The sequence below is a fragment of the Pseudopodoces humilis genome, chromosome 3 (genome assembly GCF_049639895.1).
Source record: "Pseudopodoces humilis isolate 2021_Gansu_Grassland_sample_001 chromosome 3, ASM4963989v1, whole genome shotgun sequence".
In the NCBI taxonomy this organism is placed as follows: domain Eukaryota; kingdom Metazoa; phylum Chordata; class Aves; order Passeriformes; family Paridae; genus Pseudopodoces; species Pseudopodoces humilis.
The window spans coordinates 85,166,057-85,191,926 of NC_142202.1; the positions used below are offsets into that span (position 1 = coordinate 85,166,057).

The 25,870-nt window shown below is 39.4% G+C and overlaps 1 protein-coding gene across 1 annotated transcript; it reads right to left on the reverse strand.

Annotated features, from left to right (window-relative positions):
• Positions 1 to 14,762: 14,762 nt before the first annotated feature.
• SDHAF4 (succinate dehydrogenase complex assembly factor 4) lies at positions 14,763 to 25,260 on the reverse strand. Its single transcript, XM_005518131.3, has 3 exons — positions 25,163 to 25,260; positions 22,638 to 22,790; positions 14,763 to 18,324 (listed from the first exon to the last, which is right to left on the reverse strand). Exons 1-3 carry the CDS (start codon positions 25,200 to 25,202, stop codon positions 18,215 to 18,217), a joined length of 303 nt encoding a protein of 100 aa, XP_005518188.2. The 5' UTR covers positions 25,203 to 25,260; the 3' UTR covers positions 14,763 to 18,214.
• Positions 25,261 to 25,870: the final 610 nt, after the last annotated feature.

Genomic DNA, 25,870 nt, shown 5'->3' on the forward strand with positions numbered 1-25,870 from the left:
TTTCCACATATTTTTATTCTTTGTTTAAAAAGAAAAATACAGCCGTGAAAACAATTTCAGTAGTTTTAAAAGATTCAGTATTTCTTTTACAAAAAAAATCCAACAAAACATAACAAACCCCAGCCCTGGAGAACCAAAAAGTTTCATTTTCAAAGCCCAGTTTTAAATCTGCCTTGATAAACCTTTTTAATGTTAATATACAAACCACAAGTATATTTGAACATAATACATTAATTTATGCCTTGCAAAATCTAAGCTATATAGGACAGAATATATCAATGCAATGAAAAGAATCCTTATACAATGCAAAAGTTGTTGGGGACATGACTTTCGAAACTATAGTTGAATATACTGTGTACACAGGAGTAACAAGATCATATCTCATCATCCCCAAAAATGAGTATTATGCGTTTGACAGCCTTGTAGGGTCACTGCAATGGGAACTATGGTTGATAAGCATTGTGGGCTTGCCCTAGGAGTGGCATGAGTCGTGTTCTTACAGTTTGAGCACCCTGGCCAATGAACCAAACAGTGATAGTGTCACTCCTAAGATGATTAAAAAGTATTAAAGGATCAAGATTTATAGGTGAGGCTGCATTTTCAATGAATTCTAGTTTCTGTACAGCAACTTGACTGGAGAGATGAGATATTAGAGGCAGTAAATCTTTTCTCCAGTTTCTTGGTCCTTCCTTTACATCTATTCAGAGACCAAGCATCTGGTATTAGATGAATTATTGACATTATAACATCCCAGATAAGGCAGTCTAATTTCTATAGCTGCTGAGCATTTGAAATACACTGAAATAGAAAGATTGTGATGTGACTGCAATTCTGAAAATTGAGACAAAAATTCTATGCTTCACCAACAGTCTTGTTTTCTTGAGAGTTATTAGTAAATCTGAATTTTAATTGTAAAAACCAAATTACTGCCTGAGGGGGAAACTGCAAATTAAATAGAAGGATGATTAAATACATTTCAATGACCTTTGCTGTCAGTCATAATTGTGTAAGCTCAGGAAAAAAATACCATTCTGTAGAGCTAATATGTTCTATTATGTTTTGAACATAATGTGCATGTATTAAGCCACTATATTCCCATGTGAATTACCATGTAGGATAGTGTAGGTGTAGAATATAAGGAAATGTAAGCTCCATATGGTTCCAGTGGAACCATGAAAGTGATCTTAAAAATTAAATGCTTTGCACTTTTCCAAGCTCATGGTGTATTTTCAGTTATTTAAGGCTACTTGTATGTTTCGGTCTGAGTCTTCTCATTTTGATTCATCTCATTTTAAGACTGGGTTTTCTGAAGAGAGAGACTGTTAGATGGAACTTTGTGAGTCATGCATTTGGCTCAGTTTGGCTTTGAGGATAAGAATACCAGCCTTAGGTATCAGCAGCCATTGATATCTAGCCAAGATGAACAGCAATAATCAGATGTAAAATCAATTGCAAAATCATAAATTTGAAATACTAGGGGAAAATATGAAAAGCAAGTACAAAAAGGGGGAACTGAGCTCCATTGTTATTACTGTTTCATGTCCTACTGTGCAAAAGGTAGTCTTTGAAGCTTAAAAATGTTTTGTTGATGGGTAAATGACTAAATAGACGCCAGAGCTAGGAGAGTTTTTGATTTTCACAAATCTTAATTTTAGCTCTTCAACAATAGGAACTATGATTCATGTAGTCCATTTTTTCCCTCAGATGAAGTCAGGAACTTGTAGAGAGTGTGGGTTAAGCACTAGCTGATGAATTGCAAGCTTCAGACTGCTGCAGACAAAACAGAATCTAGATATACATAGCATTTGAGATGATTTTTTTACTCTATAACATTATGCTTTTCCTTCTCTTTTCTGCAGTACTCTTTAAATACTGGTGTGAATAAATTTGTGTTTATCTTTTCAGTGCCCTTTATGATGAGGAGTAATTAATCGTGTGCTATATCTTACCTGTTTAGAAGTCTGTGGTGACCCTGCAAATTCTACCTATTTTTGTCTTAGAATCATCCTCAGGAAAGTGGAAAAGTTGAGGTCAAATATTTTAAATACTCTTATTTTTTCTCCTTTGAGAAAATTTCACACTGGGGGAGACTGAGGGGCTAAGGTTATAACAAATCATACTGGTTTCTGAGTGTTTCTGCAGTCCAGAGGTGCTGAAAGAGAATCATTTCTACTTCAAAAGCTGGATATTTTTAGTGATCATTGAGTCTTTTATCGAGAAAAGAATGTCCATAGCACTCACAAGCTTATATCTGCAGGAAAACGTTTTTCCTCAGCTACTGGATACTCAAGAAATGAGGAAAGTGATTTGCTATACAAAAGAAAAAAAAATAAGCTCTTCCTTCAGTCCCTCTGTGATCTATCACTTGAGGAGAAACATATTTGGATATGTTCCCAGGGGAATGACTACAACTACATCTGACAGATAAAAAAATCTCGTGTTTCTGCCTCTAGAAGCATGAAGCCTGTGATGGTTGATGTGATGTTTTCCTTGGTTTTTGTACAAAACTTGCAGTTATACTGCACAGGAAGTGTGATGTCAGAAGAATATGAGCTCTGACTGCAAGAATTTGCAGCTCTCAAAGAGTGCTGGCCCTGCACAGCATGTGCACAGGAAATCTCTGGACAGGCATCTGACTGGAGCTCCCCCCAGCTGACTTGTTTGCTTCAACTTTTTTTCTCCTGGCTTTGGACTGACTCTGGAATTCTCTTCATATCAGATCAAGTTTTCGCAGAATAGGAAATATTTTGTGGAAAGTCCCTCATAACTGCATTGCTTTTCAGGAGGAATTTTTCTCTCTATACAAAATCTATGCTGGTCCTTTGACCCTTTCCTTTCCTTTTCCTTTTCCCTTTTTCCTTTCCTCCATGTTTCTCTTTACTGACACAGGCCCACACATACACATCATGTAAAAAAGAAAAATTACCATTGCAGTGTCTGTGCTTGTATTACCACAGCATCTTTGATACCAAAGTGATTCTCAAAATACTTGTACAGAAAAGCAACAGGGATTTTCTAAATGCAGTATTTTTTGATAGTTCAAAAATAGGCTTCTATGTTTAGAAAGAATATTGAATTTTGTCTTTTATAGCTTTGTGATTTGTTGTTATGACAGACTTAATCAATCTGATGAGTCCATGCTCAGTGTTCTGGCAAATATAATCAGCCCTGGAGTGTTTTCTTACTCCCCAAAGGCACGTTGTTTCTGTGTTTATTTTATTCTGATGCTTTATCTGGAAAATATATTTCTTTTTCTTGAAGTGTACTGTTCTGAGACATACATTGAAAGCCATGTGTTTAATTTAGTGAATATGAAATGATCTTTTTATTTAGGAAGTCAAAGGAGGTTATTGAACCAAGTCTAGTAAGGTAATGGGGACAGAAGTAACAGAGAAAAGATTGATCTTGTAAGAATCACAGGGCAGATTTAAAGACAGTTTGTAGAAATAAAAAAAATTACTGTTAGAGACTCCAAGACAAGTCCTATGCTTTATTTCTGAAAATGATCTACAAAATGTATACTTGTATTAAAGCAAGACCAAGATCTACTTTCCACAATTCACTCCTTGCTTCTGAATCTTCATTTTGTGTTCTTTAATGTCACTTGTCTGCCAGATTATTCTAGGGCCTTTGAAGTGCAGAAAGATGGTCTATTTTCAGGCTTTACTCCCATGCATAGTTCCAGCATGCACTGCAAGTCTTTAGGGGTGGGATTTGTCTCCTAAAAATATGGAGCTTGTAATGGAGTACTATAAAATAATGAATAAAATAGACAGCAGAGATATTCAAGACTAAAAAAAGTAAAAAATGTATCTTATATGTGATGTTGAGACTACTTATATGTGATGTTGAGGATATAATTTAACAAGAAAGCATTTATTGATTTATTTATTTATTTTTAATATAAATATCAGTACCTGCCTCTGTGAAGGCATGTTTAAGTGCATGGAGAAGCAGAGCTGACCATTTCTTTTCCTCAGCAAATGCAGAACAGAGCCTGTAGTACAGAGTGGGGTGTACCTTTCCTATTGCAGGAAAGGCAAGAAAAAGCAACTGCTGCTTCATACCAGTAACTTTAGTACATTGCTACACCGTGCTCGTTTCTTGGGTGTTATGCACAAGGGGTCTTTATTAATCAGATCAGTTGCAGAAATGACATGGAACGTGCAGAGTATTGAAATAAGGTATTCTACATAACACATGAATACTTTGTGTGTCAAGGTAATTTAGACTCAGAGCTCTGTTTAAATGTTGTAACACTGCACACTTAATAACAGTCTAATGCTAGGCAGAACGTAATTACTTGCTCTCTAAAGCACAATTTGTAATAAGCAATGTTGTCCTTACAACTCTGATGACTGAGATAATCTCTGAATCTTCAGTTGGAATGCCACACCCAAGGTCAGCCATTATCTCTATGTATTCTTACTATCATAGTCTGACAGGAATTGTCTTTAATATCCAAATATAGAGCATTCATGTCCATGACAGCTCTTTAATGCCAAGTAAGACTTTTGGTATTCTCTTTACTAGGCAGTAAAAGTAGTTAGCCTTAGCAGAAGGCTCTTAATAAGTGAACTAACATCAGTTAAGGTTAAAATAAAATGGTAGCATATTTTAAGTAATGTAAATTAATTTAAGCTTATAGTTCTAACAAACCTTATATCTTTCCAAACTAAAAAAGTTCTTGAATTCTGGTAATCATGCAGCAATATAAAATGTCATCCTTTTGACACACTGTTCCATAGAAATCCTAGTCAGAATGCTGAAATAGACAGCCGAGCCCGTTCAACTCACTCAGGGGAGACTATGATGATAGTATAACTTTTACTCAGTGGAAAAATACAAACCAAATATTTGTTTAAATTGCATCTGATACCAAGGTATTGTTGGACAGGTGTCTTCCTCTGCTATTTCCATGGGAGGTGTTTTTTTTTTTTTTGTTTGATTATACTTGGATGTTAATAAACATTTAATTTCATTTCTAGTTTGGGGCTGTTTTTCATGAAATCTCTCAAGATCAGCAGTGTGTTTTTTCTGTGTCCACTACAATTCTCAAGTCCCGACAGTCAAAACCCTGAAAGCAACTCAGTTTCCTCTGGTTTTAGCTGAATTTCACTACCTGAGCCTCAGATAACCAAGCAGCAAATTTCCCTGGGTACTGAAAATTCCAGTACTGAAATTTATCCATGTCAGTATTATACAAGTTCATTATATTCTTGGTGACTTTCTCACTTTGCATTTCAACAGTTAAAGACAAGACTTCATGTCCTTTGAGCTGCAGCCTTCAGAGACATGACAGATTAACTAAGTTCTTTAGGTGGCTCTCTAATTTCAGGGTGAGTTGCATGACATTGACAGCGTAAATTAAAACTACAGTTCTGAGCTTTTTCGTATTTTTTTCTAGCACATATTTCCATAAGCTACTTGTATCATATGAAAGAATAATAATTTCTTGCGCCCTTTTTTTTTTTTCTGAAGATTTAACTCACCAATTGCATCAGCCTCCCTTCTACACCTCACAATAATGTAACCATGTAGATTTGTCAGCACATGTAAGTGCGTTTTCTTATACTGTCCTGTGATGTGTCTGGTGACTGTAGTCAGAGACAGCATTTTTTCTGGATAAATGGATTTCATCCAATAAAGGAAGACCGAGATCTAGTTTTGACCAAGTCATTCCACCTCCAATAGCTTGGCTTCCCCAGGAATATGATGAACTTAATATACTGGTCTCTTTTTAATGTGATGTCAGATTTATAGAGGTGAAGTGTTGCTAAATAATGTTTTATCAAGTCCTGCATCCCTGGAGCTTGGATTAAGGTGAAGGTATTTGCTTGGTGTTCATTTGTTTGTCCTGAAATAAATCATTTATTTTTAGAAGATGGCATAGATTTTGAAGTTCAAGGAAATGCTACCTGCACTTAAGAGCAGCTGCCTCACTTTGTTGACCCTTTACAGCCTTAAGATGTCTTAGCTACAGTGGAGTTTCTAGCATGACTCATCCTGGATTTGAAGCTTCCAAGAATATACATCAGGGGAGCAGAATTGGAAAGTAAGCAGGTTTTCCCACTTCTGACTCTATTTCTGGCTGAGGTTGAATACCCCATGTGTCTTAGATTCCACATCTCTTAAGCTGAAGACTCTTCTAAGAAGTTCTTGCACCTGAGAAAAACAGTGTGAAGACTGAAGAGCCTGCAGAGCTGGTCTTCAGCTGAGAGGCACCCAGTGGATGGGTACCAGTTGGGCTTGAGAATTCATGCACTGGCTTTTTGCTTTAGCTGTGGGGCTTTTACAGGTGGAGGTACAGCCTTCTGTTTTAGTCCTAAAGCTGCCATTTTTTATCTGTGGTCAAAACAAAAGAGTAATATTTTCTGCTATGGAAAAGTGCCTTTCCAGTAAACTAAAAATAGAGCATAAATATTTTTAAAGTATTTTGATAATACAAATGTGGGTGAAGGAAAACATTTAAAAATATGTCAGATGAAACCTATGTGGTTGGCAAAATTTGAAGCTTTGCTATTATTGAATGATTGCTGTGAGGAGTTCTACTCTTTTCCTTTCAATTGTCAAAGATAAACAACATCCACAGATGACATTTGTTAAAACTGTACTTGTAGCATAGACACTATGAAAAAAATACTGTTATTACAAAAGCAAATAATTCAATAGTAAATTTAAATGAAGAAGAAATGGGATTTCTCCTCCTTCAAATAACCTGATTTTAATGTTAATGAAACCTTGACAAAAAAAAAATCTCCTGGGAGGGCAAAAGCTGAGAAAAACTATTGAGTATTACAGAAAAGAACCACTTTAAAATGGCCAAAAGAGCCTAAGGTGATGGCACTGACAACTTTGCTTCTTCTGAGCTTTATTCTTACAAGTACACTTGGTGTACATCGGGCAAGTCATGTAAGAATTGACACAGTGTGCACATGCTGTAGGCAGTCCAAACATGACACACATGGTTTAGTGTGTTAAAATCCAGGGGTTAGCTGATCTTTTCAAGAGGTCACTTGCCCAAGGACAGCATGTATTTGTTTTCACCTCAGTCTAAACAAGAAATGCAGCTTCCTTGTCTCCTCCCATGTTTCTCTCATCCTCTGTAGCCTTTAGTGGAGCCCAGTTATGTCCCTTTTTCTGATGTAAGTCCCTAATGCTGTATGAAGTAGCCTGCAGATGTTGACTGGTAGGGAGTCTGAGAAACAGACTCCTTTCACAAACAGACTGACCTTCACCTGGCTGAAGACTGTTTTATCGAATTTCATTTAGATGCCTCTACTTGAGCAAATTGTTGTTGATGTTAGGTGTGCCAGGATGATTGCGCACATTGTTGATTCTCTTCAGGTATTTCAGCTTGCTTTGTCTTATTGCATGAAAATAATCCTTTCTTCTTACTGTGAGGGTTTAGGTGAATTTCTGCAATACCTATTTCATCTTTGAGGGACATGTTGATGTAACAAAGAATACACACAATATCAGCAGCCTGGAGAGCAGAATGGGACTTCAGCTCTTTGTCTTGGTTCTGATGCTTTCTCAGGCTACATACAGTGTCCACAGTTCTCTGCCTTTAAAAATACCTCAGATTACCATCCAAGAGTATTAATACCTGTACACTTCGATAAGGTTTGCAAATATATACATATTTATATCTATTTATAACATACTCAGTATATCATATTTGAGTTGATTCATACTCAAGAAGTAAGGGGTATGTGCACAAGAATATTTCCAAAGAATTTTTTAATTACTATTGTCCTCTGCAGACCCTAATTCCTTACTCCGTGCAGTAGCATTCCCCACCATCAGCCAACTGTACTAACTTCATTCACATACAAAAAGTTCATTGACATCTTGTTTTTCTAGTTCTTAAAGACACTTCAGCCACTACTGATGTGGTTCAGTTCATATGACACAGCCTCTCAGCACTGTTGACCACTAACTGAGAGAACGCTGATTATGAAGTATTAGGCTCCATGTGTTTTCAAAATTCTTCCCATTGTTTACTGATGATGCAAAGGAAGCATTCTGTGCCAGATCTGTGACCAGTGCAGGAAAGCAATACAAGTAGAAGAGCAAATGCTGTGATATATAGAAGCTGAACAAGCCTCAACTGGATAAGAAGAGTAAGAAATACGGGCTACAGTTGGCCAGAAATCGTTTTTTAATGTCAAGAATACAGCAAATTGTGCATACCTGAGGAGAAACCAAGAATGGCACAGTCCTCCATCCACTTGTTCGGCACATGCCATCAGAAGACAGGATACAGATCACAGAAATTAGATACTGATCGTATTAGAATTTCAGGTGAAAATAAAAGTCATAAAATTGAATAGGCAAAGGCAAGGATTCACTTCTGAGTGTAAACTTTGTAAACAGAACTAAGCAAAAGACTGATATATTCAGATTTCTCCACTGAGAAATGTAATTGCATCTGGCAGCATTTCAAATTTTCTTCTCCCACTACTCTAAGAGCATAATGATGTTGTTATTACAAATGAGAAATACCCAACACGCCTTCTTGTGGCTTCAACTGAATATTTGCAATGAGGAAAAAATATATCTTTATTCACACTGGATTCAGTCTCAAATACATTAAAATCACTAGAAATGTACAGCTATTGAGGTCTCTACTATCTTAAATTTATGGTCTAAATTACTTTCTTTAATGATTTTTATCATTTTATGGACTCTCTTTTCCCACTTAGGAAACACTTCAGGTCCTCTTGACTAATTATAGCATTAGATCAACCATTAGAAAGAGTTTCAAAGAAGCAGCTGATCCTTAAATGATTTCCAAAGTTAGTTTATACCTATTGTCTAGTCTTGTCTCTAGACAATTTATTTTGTGTACAAGACAAAGAACTGCTTGAGAACACAGGGTCTATAAGAGAATTGTATTGAAAAACCACACAGACTTAAAAACTAAACTGTCAGACCATGGTAAGAGATAACGGAAGACTGAAACAAAAAATTGTCCCACTGATGTTTCAAAATGTCTTTTACAAGAGGACTTCTACCAAAGCACTTGGTGATACCTTTGTCAGATGAAAGATGCAGGCCTAGATTGACTCTGGCCATAGTTCCTCCAGACACAATCAGTTCTTTTACAGTTTGGTGTATTCCTCTTTATTAGCCACAAAAACAGGCATTTTCTGAACAACTTTTCAGAAGTGGAGAAGAGAAATTAGTATTAAACCAGTCTTGATCTGCTTGTAACTTTTTCAGTTTTCAAAATCCTATGTAATATAAACTCCAGAAGAAACACTATTAGCTGTACTTTTACTACATAAAACTCTTTATTATAATTGTGATCTATGAAGCTTTGATGCATTGTGAAATGGTTTCATAAAGTTTCAACCTCCCACACAGGGATGAAACTGGCAAATGATTCTGTATTAGGGCTGTGTGTGTACATATATATATCTGTGTGAATAAGAGTATGCAAATGTATGTAGATATTCATGTTCTAGAAACAGTTACAATTTTCATTTTCAGCTCTGTGTGGGAGGCAGCTTCCTTCCATGGAGACGAACATCACACATTGACCAGAGAGAAGAACCCCATGATTAGTACTCAGCAGGAAATGCTGGGAGTCCAGACTGCTGCCTGTACAGTGTCTGACAGGACAATGGGGGCTTAGCAGCCTGCAGAACCCATCTGCCTTGAGAGGACAAAGCTTCCTCTTGCTGTTAAGCAAGCCTGTGAGCTGCCCTGCATCTACATGGGGCAGCAGGAAAGCAGGGTCATCTGCACACTCTGCAGCTGCTTTGGTTTGCCCAGCTTGTAGCCAAGGAAATTAGGGAAAAGAGCTGAAAGTACTGGGAGTGAGGCGATAGGAAAGGATGAATTTGTGACTGGATGTAGCCTAGAGGGTGTGTGAGAGAGGTCTGTGGCAGCTACATGCTGGGTCACACTGTCCATGCCTTACTGTCCTTACAGGACATAATTTTCCTTACAGGAAATTCAGCTGACTGTCTTCCCACACAATTTATTCTTCCTGTGTGCCACCAGGGAAGCACTGCAGTGTGTTCTACTGCTCATGGACTAAGGGAAAGGCCCTGCATGCCAATCAGTGTCAACAAATTACCAAGGCATCAGTAGTCTCCAGTATGCCGAACCCTTCCAGAATCTACAGTAAATCCAGGTCTCTTGTCCTTGAGTTTAGAAAAGCAGCATATTCATGCTAAAACTGCTTCTGATGAGGAAACTTCCTTAGAGACAGCCTAACTTTTAAAGAACAAAACTAAAAATGTGCAAGACACAGGCTTAAGGAAATGTTTCTTGTGTGTCCAGAACAGTACAACATCCAGACCACTCCTGAAGTTTCAGAAATATGTTTCTGGCTGCTGAAGTACTGCAGACAGAAAGCGTTCTACAGACTACAAAGTGAAATTTGGGCTGCTATTCCCAAATTAGGCTGAATGAAAATTTCCTACAGATGAGGCAGCTCAAAATGTTGGAGGGATTTCTTGCCAAATTTCTGATCCCCACCTTAAAATTTCTCTCCCAGCAATCACAAGATGCTGAAACAAGCTCCTTAATACATTAGTTTTCTCCTAAAGGCCAGAAGGAATTGTTCTTTCCTTTGCTCAGAGATAACAAACGAACACCATGTTTCCCAGTGCCACCATGGTCTAAACTAATGCCAGCACCATCATAAATCCTGCCCTGCCATCAGTCCTGTTTCAACACAACCTGAAAGGACATAACCATTTTTTTGCTATTGTAAACTGAAAGAAAAAACACTCTCACTTCTGTGACAGGAAAAAAGTCTTGGAATAATGTCAAAGCAGAGATGGAAAGAGGTAAGAACTGAAACTTCTACTATGGTATGAAATAAACTAATAAGTTTTCCATTTTCTGCTGATGACCAGACATGAAATGTATGCACCAACACTGCAGGTCAGGGACATTCTTCTTAGTGAGGGACAAATACTTGCCTACCTCCACAAGATGCCAATTCAAGGGTTCAAAACATTTTGGGTTTAAGGAGTTACATGAGGGAGCTGCTGATGGACATGCTGAGGGGCTTCCTTGGTCAGCTGGGGTTTTATGAAATGTAGGAATCCCAGCCAGACCAGCACTGCAGGACTTGCTGCAACAAGGAAAAGGCTATAATAAAACATCAGATGTTGCAGTGACCTTGACACACAAGAATGGAAGGAAAGACTCCAGAAACAGAGACCAGGGTCCAGGTTAAGCTTGTGCTTGGTGCATGTGAAGAAGCCTACTCCTGTCTCTCCTCCCCTCCATAACACAGCACACTACTGGCCACCTCATTATCCAGCCACACTTATTTATATAATATGGCAAAATGAAAATGTTTATTCTTTCCTTACATACCTGTGCTGTTTTGCTTTCTGGCTCCCTTTGAAGCACCACAGTAGCGGCACAGATCCTGCACTGAGCATTCTGTTTTTCCCCTCACACAGGGTTTGTGAAGCCCAGCAGGCCTCTGTGATACACCCAGTATTATTCACAGTTCTCTACAAAGAATTTTATAGGAAGGACCAACCATCTGGTGATCAGCTGCCCAAACGCACATTAGCTGCCTCCTGCACCTCTTCAGTGTCGTTCAGCTTCTCCCTGGCAGTTGCTCTCCCATCAGAGGTCTTCCTGAGCGAGGGGATGAGAGGATGCAGCACATCTCCTGAAACAGTAGCAGCTACAGACACCTTTTTGAGGTTTCTGTTAAGGAGGAATAAATCCCAGTTTATCTTCAGAATGGTGATGACAATAGGACCAGAAGGTAACCACCTGGCTCTCTGAGCCCTTTTACTCAAATCTCTCTGCCACTTCAGAGAGGTTTTGATGCCTACAGTCATTCACAGGTGAGCCTACAATGTACCTACCAGTCAGATGTGTACCACTTTAGCTCAGATGTGTACCACTTTAGCATGGTATTTCTCTGTGCAAATTAAGACTTGAAACTATAAAAGCTCATTTTGGAATTGTCCTGACATACCAAAATGTCCTGACTGGACAGACTGGACCACAGCTATATGCTCTGAAAAAACCTAAATAATGTAACCAGACAGCTAAGTGACTTTCACTGAGAAGATCTTGAAATGAGTTTGGGTTTATGTTTAAAACTTACAGGGAGACTGAAGCAGCTTCTTAGACGCATCCCTTTCTCCCTCTTTGCATCTCTGACTTCCCAAAAAAGCTAGATTTTGACAGAATAATGACCTTAAATTTGAGAGTCAAATGCAACTGGAGAAGCTCCAGTTATCTTTCTTGACTGTAGATAAGATCTTCACATATAAAAATCCCCTGTATTATCAAAATACTTACTTCAAAGAAAGGAAGTAGAAGGAGAAATACCTGCAATTTTTGATTAATGTTACGATGTGCCCTGTTACTACTACAGAGAAAATAAGGGTACAACCTATCAAAAAAACACTTCAAGGACAGCAAAAAGTAAAAGTGAAATTAAGTAATATGCAATTTAATATTAAGCGAGCTGTAGCTGTCATTATCAGGCTGAAAGCAGGGAGAATGAAACAATACGCCTGCCAGACCAAACAGCTACTGCAGTCCTGTCTCAAGGAAATCATCTGGGAAAAAATCTGTCTAAAGATCACACATACATACTGCAGAACTTGTAAGTGAAAGCCCTAGGGTAAAATGTAAACTAAAAGCAGGATACTCCCTGAGCTAAGCAACACTTGCTTGTCTTTTAAGACATGTTGGAATTTTCCCCAGCTTTCAAATGGTAGCTGAAAACACATCATTCTTTGTTCTTTAGCCTCTCACAAGGAAGTCACACAGACTAAAGGTTTGCTGAGCAAATATATGACTTTTACCTAGTCTACCAGTTTTATTTTGATGTTAGCTCCCTCTCAGCAGCATGTCAGATAAGACTGCTTAGTTGTTAGGCTGATGCAGTTCACCCTTATTAAGGAAAAAATCCCAACTAATTTGTAGGTTTGAGATACTTGCTGTCACCCGAGTATAAGTTTATCCAGTGTTATCCTCTTGGCTGTATCATGCTGTAGGCATTTCCTTGGGAGGTGGATAGGCAGAAGGAATTTAAAGAGCTAGCTTTAGCCTTTTTCCTCTCATTTGAAGACAATGTAACTCCCTTTTACAAGGTGTCTAAGAGCTGGCCCTGGACATCCCCTTCTCTGCCACCAGTGTTTGGGAAGGGTGCAGGCAACAAAAGCACTGCAGGTCCTGTTGCCTCACTGCAGCCCTGCCCCTCTGAAGAAGTGAGTAGTTCACATGTTCTGTACACCCTGGCTTCCCTTGTTACGACCATGGTGCTGACACCTAATGCATCTCGCTTAGGACAGCTGTTTAGACAGCCTTTAAAGTCAGTGGAGAGGATGCCCTTAAAGCCATCACTCCCCATTTACCATCTGTAATGAAAAACTCTCCCCATACTGAGACCAGACTACCTTTTAGAGGCACCTCCCTGCACTACAACTAGGAGGGAAGCACAGAAGGCAAGGTAAGTCACAGAAATTTAAAACATCAGTTAGGAGAGGGTAAGTTGTATTTCAGTATCTGGCCCCTAGAACTAACCTGACCACCTTTGCAGAACTCACCTGTCTTTTGTCAGGGGCTAACACTTGAGAATTATAGCTATGTTTTGATGGGCCATGTATGTCAGCTTTAATATAAATTTATGTATTAAGTAAGGACCTTAAAGAGCTTCTTTGAACACTCTCACCCTAAAAAAGGCAACATTAAAATATGTGATTTTTTTTAAAGGCACAAGGCTGTAGATGACTGAGAGATTTAATGCCTGGAGAATGCATGTCAAAGACTTTCTTGCTGCAAGCTTTAATTTGCACTTCTAATGTTACTTGAGGGGAAAAAAAATCCATTCTCACTGCAGGAAAATTCAGTGAGATGCTGAATATTCCTGAAGAAAATATGTATGGTCAAAGTCATACAACAGCTTGGTTTCCAAAGGCTGGGAGGCCAATATCTACACTGCCTCTGCACTTCAAAGGTCAGTAAATCCAACATATTCTGAAAAGGTGTCAAGGAGAGACATCAAGAGAATTAAGCTCTTGAAAGCTCTGTGGAAATCAGTGGCTGGGAAAGAGGTCCAAAGAATTTCTCTCAGGGGGAAGAGATGGGCATAAAGATGCCTCATCTCTGGCCTAGTGGAGATAATGTCAATCAACACAGGAACATGGAGAAATATGCTTAATCTGCAGGGGGTGTAAGACATTCACAGGAAACAGGACTTTGTTAGTTCCACCCCTCAGAGCACTCATTTTAAATAGAGCTCTTTCCTCAGGATTTGCCATTTTGTAGCTAAGATTCAATTTCTGCTGGGACACCCTTTCTGCACCAAAAGTGTTTGAGAAGATTAGGTATGACTACCCCTAAACAAGCAGCAGTTTTGGAGCTGGAAGAGAGAACACGGCCATACCCACATTAGAATGTAGCCTGCACATCTCAGCTGGTCTGATACGAAACACTGACCACCAGAAAAGTAAAGTTATTTTATACTGCATTTTATAAAAGCAAGAAAGTGACCACAAATGTGCATGATTTTGATCTCAGCACATGGAAACACATTTCAAACCATTTCCTTATGCTCGGATATACTTGATACTGCATATTGGCTCATGAACAATTACAAAAAACACAGAACTTCCAAAACTGCTTGTTTTATAAATGAATACAGTTTTCCTCCTTTTCCTGACATTTCAGAACAAGATGGTGTGGTGCTTTTTCAATATGAATACCAAAATAAGGGTAATAAAAAGGCACGTAATTAATCTGTCACTACAGACCACTGGAATTTGTCATCATTTATTGCAGCCAAGTGAAAAAATAGTAAAGATTTGTAACAACATTCTATGGTGTTTTACAAACATATGCTACCATCACAGGTAATTTCACTGTACGTAATTTCTATTATGTATCCTGTGTTTCAACTTAATAGAATTAACTCTGAAATACATACTTTCCAAACAAGGCAATATAAAGCACATATTTTCTTTAACTGTAAATTGAAACTTCAGTACTGCAAGAATTTGCTTACACACACAGAACGATTTTTCTTTGTCTCCATGAAAGTTAACAGAAAATGTTAGTATACAACCCCTGCTGCTCTACACTGTTTATTGCTAACAAGGAGTTCAAAAAAATATTCAATCAGTATTTATTATAAAACCGTATCTATGGCTGATCTAATAGCTAATGCCCCAAGCTGTTTTCTTACCCTAATGCTAAATTCCAGTGAATTGTTAATAGCAATTATCTGGGAAGAGCAGGAAAACAGCTCCAAAAAAGTGCTGACTACAGGTTCTGCAAGGAAACAAAGAGAAATGATCGTTTGTACCCTACAATACCATTGTATCATTTGTTACATTCTATCCCTGATCACTTTTGACAGGTACCACAAGAGATTTTGCAGCACCATAGGATTTTGTGCTAATCTGTTACTGGAGCTTACTCCTCTTTTTGGTAACTGCCAGATTGCCAGACAATATAAGGCGGCCCCCTGGCATTCACTCTGGCTCTTACATATTATTTTGCTTATATGTTCAGTTTCCAATGTCTTATTGACACATTCCAATAAACAAGTTCAGCAAATACTTGGTTACTGGCACCAACCTGGGAGGTGGCAAAAAAGGCTTGAAGCTGCTCAAGACAGAAGTGGTATCCTCTATTTCCCATGCACCAATTCCTTTTCAGCTATTTATAACATGGGTTAACAACAGGTTTTTTATTTTAGGAAAAATTTCTTCAACGAAAGAGCTGTCAAGCTTAAAACAGACTGCCCAGGGAAGTGGTTGAGTCACCATCCCTGGAGGTATTTAAGATATATAGATGTGGCACTCAGTGGCAGATTTAGTGACAGACTTGGTAGTGTTTGGTTAATGGTTGGACTTCATGATTTTAGAGGTCTATTTCAATTTAAATTATTCTGTGATTCTGTTTTTGAAGGAAAGCAAAATCCCTGCCTTTATGAGACACTCTGTCTTACTGGTACAGATGCTAGTGCTCTCAGAATTATCTTCCAAATCCAGGTACTTCATGGATACTGGCATGGAGTGTCTAGGACCTGCCTGAGCTCTGACAGGAAGGACTGCCTGCCTGTGGCTCTGACAGCAGCAGCCACCACCCACATGAAAGAAGACAAGCAGGGACCTGGACAGTACTTGGGTCAGCCTTTAATCACAAAGCTAAAGGAGACCGAAGATAAGGGACTTAAATGTAAAGAAAATGATCGGAAAGTGAGAGCAGTTCTTCATATGCTAAATCAAAACAGCATAATTCTGGATCCGGGGAGGAAGGCACCTGCAGTTGATGCTGAGGAAAGCAATTGGATTTGAAAATCAGGAATGCCAAGAAGTAAATGCCAAGAAGTACAACTTCATTCATGAAGTGTGTGCTAGGAAGGGTAGAACCTGGTATGAGAAAATAATGAAGTAATGCAACAATCCATGGAAAAGATTTAGAATTGAAAAATACTAGAATACTGCAGTATTTTACCACCTCTTCATGAATTAAGATGTTAAGCCTATTAATAATGATGCAGAAAAGGCAGAAGCTTCCAATTAAAATTTCCACTTCCTATTTGAAAAGGTGGTGTATTGTGTGAGAAAGTATTTTCCAACACACCAGCAAATGAAAAGGCAAGGCAGAACATTACTAGAAATAATTAACAAACAGGATATATTAAAGACAGCTGACCCAGCCTATCTTTAGGTAACTGAAAATGCCAACAGAAGTTGGAAAGATCTTTCACTCTACATAAGGGAAACTAGAACGAATTAGATAGAAATATGAACAAATTTTCCAATATTCAAGCCATGATGTAGAATTTAAAGGTTCAAAATGTAATTACCACTAATTAACACCTTTTATGAGAAATACACTTTCATTAATATCATTTTGCTTGTCAGTGAGGTATTTGGTTGATAAACCTATAACTGAACAGGTTTGGTATTTTTGCAGGGAATCATCACATTGAGACAAACTTCCAAACTCACAACTAGAGCAAGACAGTGTGTATGTCTTTAACATACACACTGGATACACAAACTATCAGATTTCAACAAGCAGCTCCCCCACTGGCTGCCAGTCAAGTGAGTTTTAGGGGAAGCTGCTCTTGTTTAATGCTCTTGTTAAACCATACAAAGACAAAGCTGGGCAAAGCCAACATAGAGTAATGCAAAACCCATACCTTTCTCTGTGACTAGAGAAGATCCATTTGTTCAGGCTATCAAAAAGAACTTGCACAGAAATAGAGCACATGTTCACACATTTCAATAATGACAACTTATTCTCATTAGTAAGTACTTACACGAGTGATAGATTTGCACACTACTACTACTCTACTATGGTACTTGCAACTAGGAAAATTCTTGAATGAATTCTGAGCTCAGTCTGACTGAAAGATATTTAGTTTGATGTCAGGTAACTTAAAGACTTACAATATTAGATCACCTGACGGAATTTGTCCCCTTTGATCATATGATTTCAGACAGTAATGTTGTATTTTTCCCAAGCAGTATTTAGCCCACATGCAAAAGGGCACCTCCACTTAGAAAAGATGATGCAAGTAGCATGAAGAAGACAAGTGATAAAGAACAATGTTCTAGAATTGCAAATAGAGCACCTCTACGCTACTTGCAATCAAGAGCTGACCCTCTCCAAAATCTAGTCTCCATTTTCATTGTGCTACTTACAGTCATCAATCAGAGACAAGACTGTCCCTACAAACAGGAAAAAACACCCAACCCAATGCATTGGGGACCGAAGGAAGGTTTTTGAGTAAAGGGACTTTTACCATGGAACCACTGTGTGAAGTCAGTGACCTACTGATCTCCTCAGAGTTGGTTCTACTTTTGATGACTGATGTCCAGGTTCATGAAATGCAAAGTTCTTTCAACACGTTTACAACATCACATAAATCTTTACATTCATATAGAAATACAGACCCTTATACATCTCAATAAGCCCCTGACTACCAATTTCACACCACTACACTTGCATTTATACTTGCACACTGTAAGTAGTAGTAAAGATCAGGCAGACATTGAACTACTAACAGCTCCATAATCTGAGCTGCAGCATTGTGTTTGATTACATTGCATTATTCAGAAACTTCATCACATGACAGAATGTCGTGGCACAACAGAAACAATAAGCACGACAAATCCAGGTGAGATTTTTTTTGTACATTATATTTTTCATCAACTAGAAATATTTTATTAGCAATACAGATATTTAAATATTAAAAATCTATACAACGTCCTTTTCTCTCCCAGTCTCCAAAACGTGTAGGTTCAGGGCCTCTAGGTCCACCCCTCTCTTTTGTAGTAGGATTGATTCCATCAGGGAATTCTAAAATAAGAGGGAAAGTTCATTAAAATTTCTATAATGTTGACAAATATAAAGATGCTATAATTTATTATGTTCTCCTTTTAGTTTCATTTTCAAAGACAAATAAATTATTTTTTGTTTTGAATGGCAACCTTGAGTTAAACATTTCTCAGAGTCCTATAAAATTATTTTCTGTTTATGATCATATTCAGTTATGCAAATAAAGAAGCAACTGAATGTCCAGGGCATAAAAAGACCACAGGTTCTCAAGTCAGAACTTGCATCATTCAGGTACTCTGTACTTATGTTCACTAAATTTATAACCCCAGGTAACTTGCTGTTTAAGTCTCTCTAATTTTAAGCACTATGTTCCAATTTCAGCTAGAATTTTAATCAAGATTCTGTTAGTCTTGTATTTAAAACATCCAGGTTGGATAGTTGACTCATCCAACCTAACCATGAACATTTCCAGGAATGGTGCATCCACAGGTTCATTGGGCAGCCTGTTGTAGTGCTTCACCACCCTTGGAGTAAAGAGTTTCTTCCTAACATATAATCCAAACCTGCCTTCTTTTAGCTTAGAACCACTGCTCCCTGTCCTATCACTATCTGCTTGTATGAAAACTCCTTCTCTGCATTTTATAAATGCCCTTTAGACATTAGAAGGCCACAATTAGATCTTCCCAAAGCCTTCTCTTCTTCAGGCTGAACAACCCAGCTCTCTTAGCCTGTCCTGGTAGAAGAGATGTTCTAGCCCTATGATCATCTTTGTGTCCCTTTTCTGCACCCATTCAAACAGGTCCATGCCATTCTTGCACTGAGGACTCCACAGCTGGATGTAGCACTCCAGGTAGGGTCACATGAGAGCAGAGGGGGAGAATCACCTCTCTTGACCTGCTGGCCACGCTGCTTTTGATGGAGTCCAGGATTTGGTTTTCTAGACTGCAATCACAGACTGCTGGATCATGTCCAGCTTTTCATCCAACCCCCTACTCTGCTACAAAAGAGAAGCACACTGCCAGCTCACGCTACTTTCTCAAACACCACAGAGCTTTCTGTACCTCAGCCAACATTCTTACACTACTCAGTTAACTTTTACCCAGGGCCATCTCCAAAGAATAGTTAACTCAGGCCATCAAGCCATGAAGTACTTGTGGTACAGCACCACCCTAGGCCAAGTCTCATCCTGCGGGGCTCCCAAAAACTCAGAGTATCCCACATGCCCCTTGCCATGCTGATTTTCCAGAGCTTCCCATATATATATATACCTAACTTGGGACTCCCTCAGTCATATCCCTAACTCAGCCCTGGTGAGCAACACAGGCGCAGGGTTGAAAATGAGAAAAGACAACAACAGAAATTCTGGACAGCAAACAAAAAGAAAAGTCATGGAAGAAACTCATGCAACTACAGGCTATACAGGATGACATACCAGGATGCCTGTTTCATAACTGATAGAGACCAGGAAAAGAAACGTCAACATCTGAGCACCTCTGGCAGTACAAAGGGTGCAAATGCACCTGATGTTATTTTGTACATGTCATCATCTCAATATCAAAGCACTGCTGACGTGCTGACAGTGCATGCAGATGCTCAAAAGATTTCTCCCCAATAGTTACAGAGCAGTGGGAATTCTAAATCCAGCTGCAACTCATAGTTTTTTCCTAATAATACAACAGGCAGTTTGCAAACTCTTGATGGTATTACATGTAAAAAACACAGGTGCAACTAAAGAGACCTTAAGTCTTGCTCCAAACTTGGAATACCTAAGCAAATAACAGAAGATATTGCTTATGCATGTTTTAAATGAAGCAGTGATGGCACTGATTTTCCCAGGAATAAAAAGATAAGAATTAAGCAGCTGCTTACACAGTAACTCCAACTGTGAATTACCTCTCAAGTGAGCCACAATCTGAAATTGCATGGAGATAATTCTATAATGCAAGAATACAACAACAATACAATGACAAACTTGTGGATAAATTAATGAAAGAAGGAGAAGCAGAAGTAGTTTTTCGCCATGATGCAGCTTTCCCAATGGCTGTGGTGGCCTCAGGGCAATACACTCCGGAGATGGAAACATTATTTTAGCACTGCTGCACAAAAAAATGCCATTTTGCCCTGTATGAAAAGAGGGGACTTCTGTGGAAGAGTATCTGAGGATTCTGGATATGAAATTAAGGATTCTAAGGTGGAAGAAGAAGAATGGTTTCTTAAATGAATGTAAGGAATAATTTGTCTTTATGCTACTATCATTCAACTCTGGTGGCCTTATGGAATAAAATAATGAGCACATCCTGATGGACTGAACTATGCATGGCACTGGCTTGCCTGGATGTTGAATATGGAGGCTCTGACAGATGTGACAGCTATGCTACTTTTTAATTTTCTGGAGGTGAGTGGCAATGCTCTTGTGAGACAGTATCACATCCAGTTCTGGAAAATAACTTTTCCAAGTTTATCCAAGACTACATCCAAAGAATTGGATAGTCATCAGCACTGTACAGAACGGCAGGATAATGTGTTTGAATGATTTAATGAAGTACTGTCTACAGACTAAGGAAATTCTGCTTCCAATGGGCACTCTGCTGCCTTTCTTCTGTAGACAATAGATCAGTCTGTATTTCTTTTCCCCAGGATGTTAGTGCTTTCAGACCTGGCTTCCTGTTTCCATAGTAAGGCAGAATATATTCTGTATATAGAAGAGTGAGAAGAAAATATTGCATCAACTTGTTAATACTTAATTTATGAAGATGTTGGCCAGAAGAAACTTGTGTTTAATTTGCTGCAAGCAGTTGAAAGTTACTCTTTGCATTGCCTCTTTGAAAGTTCTTGTATAATAAATATTTGTTTTAAAACAAAACAAAACAAAACAAAACAAGCCTAAGCCCCACCCAGAGTACTGTGTAGAATCCTCAGCACAAAAAAGAGGTGGACCTGCTGGAACAAGTCTAGAGAAGGCCACTAAGACAATCACAGGACTGGTGCACCTCTCCTATTAAGACAGACTGAGAGAATTGGGGTTCTTCAGTCTGCACAAAAGTTTGCAAGACTTTTTAGAAGCCTTCCAGTACCTGAAGAGGGCCTGTAAAAAGCTGGAGAGGGACTTTAAACAAGGGTATGTAGTGACAGGACAAGGGGGAATGGCTTTAAAATAAAAGTGGGTAGGTTTAGATTAGCTGTTAGGAAGAAATTCTTTACTGTGAGGATGGTGAGACACTGGAACAAGATGTTCAGAGAGGCTGTGGATGCCCCATCCCTGGAAAAGTTCAAGGCTAGGCTGCACTGGTCTTTGAGCAGCCTGTGCTAGTGGAAGGTAACCCTGTCCATGGCAGGAATGTTGGAACTTGATGATCCTGAAGGGTCTGTCCAACCCAAACCATTCTATGATTCTATGATTTTTCAGTCATCTTGTTGTCAGGATATTTATAGCAATCTATCAAGACACTAAAGAGCTTATCCTCGAGACCTCAAAATAGATAAACATGGGTTATTGCTACTGATGAACTGTAGCAGAACATCACACTATGGTGATTTATACAAAGCATGACTGGCTTTTAGTTAAGTGAAGATGGCTAATTAAAAAGAAAGAGATTCTGTCTTTCTCCCATGTGACAAAAAAACTTACGTTCCTATTTAGTTCAGAAGTGATGTATCTGTATCTCAATTTTGTCATGCAGCCCCACTGAGGTCCCCAGAACACAACAACCATACCAGCTCGTTAGGTCTGTCCAGGCCTCACTGAGATGTTCAGCAAACTCAGTATCAATTATTTATTTTCAAAACACTGCCTGCAAGACTAAGAAATGTTGGCCACAAAATGCAGCATGAATCAAAAATGTTTCATAGACTAAGAAATAAAACAGGCTTTTTGAATAATACAAAGTAGCTGCTGCCCTGGTGAGTTTACTGGCACCATTTACAGCTCAAGTACTACAGACCAATATCAGCCATATTTCTCTGAATCATGCAACGCTTTGTGGTGGTGGAAGGCACCTCTGGCAAGTACTTGTCTCCAGCCCTGATAAAGGCAGGGCTGGCACTAAGTCAGGCCACCCAGGCAAATTTGCTTATCTTCAAGAGCAGAGAAAGCCCAGCTTCTCTGCGTGACTCGCTACAATGTTGGACCATGGTTGTTCTGAAGGCTCCTCTCCACTGGTGCACCATTTGCTGCAATTTGTGCCCACTGCCCTTGCCTGTTTTTTTCTTCAAAACCGGCTTAGATAATTATTCTAAAGAGTGCTGAATACCTGTCACCTTCTTAAACTGACAGCACAGCATCTCACAGTCTTGCCTTTAAAACACACCTTCCCAGTTTGTAAAACATTACTTACTTTCCAGGGGTTCCTTCTCCATGCTGGACTCTTCTGGTTCATCAAACCGACCTACTGGTAACTTTGGTTTCTTTAGTGGCTGGTTAGCAGGTTCAGATCTTCCTCCAGGCTTAGAGCTGGAGCTGCTCCGTGAGTGGCAAAGAAGTGATGACTCTATCAAGCAAACGGACACATGTAGCATAAATGTGGGAGTTTAACACTGACTAATGCTGTGACTGTCCAGAGCACCTCTGAAAAGACCCTTCTTCAGGGATGAGGGAGAGGAAGGCAGGAAAATAAATTCTAAAAATTATTTAACATTCAACTCATGAACACCTAAGGAATCAGCACAGATAATTATTTTTGGCCCTAGAAACATATGTAGGCAAAATTGTGTTAGTTGTATAACTCAGTTCACATAAATAGTGTATTTTAAACTGCTTGAACTTATCTTTGCTGTTACTTTCTTGTATTTTAGACTCTTAAACAGTAATTATGCTAGCATAGACCAGTACAGTCTGTTTTCCGGGAGAAATCCTAACCTCCTCCAAGAAACCTGCTGATTTCTATGTCTTGGATCATTTCCAGCAACTTTTTAGTCAGAAAAAGCTTCTGCTTTTCCAAAGGAAGGTTCTAAAAAATAAAACGTTCCCTTAGTAACAGGTTTCCCAAAATGTCGGCAGAGGATAGCAGGGTTTCCCTTAGGATGGTAAAATAATTCAGCTGGTAATCAAAAGCAGGAAAATCTTTGTTTAAGTTCAATTATGTAACCGCATGCAAATACTTTCATTAAAAGCATTAACTTTTTTTCCTTTAAAGTCCTACTAACATTTTGGTTAAAAAAGCCCAATGTCCACAGTGAGCATAAACTATCCACTAAAAATATTTTGGCTGAGGACAAGTGCCTAAAGCAGTTCTGACATTTCTTAAGCAGCAAGATTTAAACAGAGATCCACCCTGTACCAAGTGGGTGCAAAGTACCTGAAAGAACTATTATTCTACTTTCTTAAGAAGATTAAATCAGGAAGCCTTCTCAAGCACTGTCAATTTGACTGACACCTTAATATACACCAACAACATGCTTTTATTCCCAGAATCAGCATATTCATTAATTTTAAGATACCACATCTTTAATATCAAACCCTACAGCCACATAAACTGTATTATGTCTGCCAATGCCCCAAAGGAGTAATGTTTTTTTTGGTGGCTTGGTTTTTTTTGGTTTTGTTTTTTGGTGGTTTTTTTTTTTTTTGCTTTAAGCATGACTTAACAAACTATCAACAGTAAAGGTTCTAACCTGTCGCAAATGTTTCTTTCCGTCAAGCTTCATGTCATTCTTCAGTAAGCTAGAAGAAATGTCAGCTAGAAAATTAAATTATAGCTGGTATTCTAGTCCAAATTCAAATAAAGATCAGATTAAGGTACTGGTACAAAATTGATTATCTTGGTCACCAGAGAAGAGGCAAAGTCCATTTTTCTTGATAGATTTTCTTAATATTTTTGATGAGAATACACCCTTCTTGACAGAGAAGTGACAAAAGTTCAACATTAATCATCTCTGAAAAAGATGAGATGAACTATCAACATTAGCAAACCACATTCTACAAACTGATCTTTGATTCCCACCTCTTTTACACGGTGTCACAAAGCCCTCCCATTTATTAATTATATAACTGAAGTTAAAGTCGAAAATCCCAAGTCTTTAAAGTAGCTGTGCTACAGTATTCCATCTTTTGAAGTGGCTCACAGCCTGTGAGTTATCCTAAAAAAGCCATCCATGCAGTGGGAGATGAGCAAACATCGGGATGCTCAGATGATTAGAGCATCAGCCGCATCTTGCCACGAACCTGACAGCCAAATAGAGCACAAACATCTAACAACAAATTTTTACAGCTCTTCCATTACCTTACAGCGTACTGGTTTGTTTTAGGAGTACTGTACCAATAACATCACACAACCTCAGCTTCTGACGGAAAGGGAAGCACCCAACAAACAGCCCAAGCGGAGGCCTGTGGGACAGGCTCTGCTATCCAGTCTGCCTTACTCCTCTATAAACAAACCACCTGAATTTCCTGCGGTGAAGGGCACAAAGCAGTAACTTCCAGGTCTACAGTATATTTCCTCCCGCTATTCTCCAAACATTACACCACTAACATTTTACTGCCATTAAGAAGTATGAAGGAACGACAGGGCAAAAAAACCTCTGTAATAAACACATTTGCCCGATAGCAGTAGGTTCCCAGTACAGGGGACAATATTAATACCGAACGGGCGGAGGAGGGGGGGGGGAAGGGGGAAGAGCAGAGAAACTGTAGGGACATGGAAGGTGTGGGGAAAGCTGTGAAAGCTCACGGCCCCGCGGCTGAGGAGGCGGGACGTGTCGCACTCCTCACCCGCCGCCATCTTAGGCGCTCTCCAGCCCCCCAGCGCCGGTATTCGCGGGCGGCGCCCGCCCTGTTTCCTGGCTCACGAGAGGAAGGGCAGTGGAGCCGGGGAGCCCCTCCGCGGCACAGCCCGAGCCCTCCCGCCCTCCGCCCGCCTCTTACTCGCTGCCCCGGGCGCGGCGCGCAGCAGCCGCAGAGCCATGACCGGATCGGAGCCGTGCGGGGCGGGCGGCGCTGCCGCGCAGGCGCCCAAGGCGGCAGCGGCCGCAGCCGGGGGCGGGCAGCGAATGCGGCCCCGGTCAGGGTTGTTTTAGCGGCTTCCCGTGGCCCTGCGCTGCACCCCGGCTCCGGTAAACAGAGGCGAACGGCGCCTGGGGAGCCACGGTCCCGATGAACGCAGCTACGGGCTCACAGAGGTGCTCGAGAAATACGCTGTAACTCTTCTCTCCGCCCCTGGGCAAACATGTCTTCTTTCTTCGATGCAGTGAAGAGTTCAACGCTGCAAGTACCCGTTTTCCCCTCAATATGTAGTGCAGTCCAGCTAGGGTTTTTATTTTGTTTTTTGTTTTTAATATAAAAAATTGTACATTGTTCAAATAATATACAAAGGCTGCTTAGGACATGAAGGAACTTCGGCTAACACTACAGTGATGTACAAGTGTTTGTGCTTTCAGACGGCATCTTTCCGGTTTCCGAGTTCAAACCAGTGAAGCTGCTTTTAACACTCAGTATAAACCTGACCCTGGGATAAGCAACACCTGTGTGCATGGAGTGACGCTCCAGTTAATTAACTAGTTCATGTTTTGAGCATGCCAACTTTAGCTTTTTGTCACCCTTTAAATTTCTCCAGCTAACCTTGTTCTTAGATAA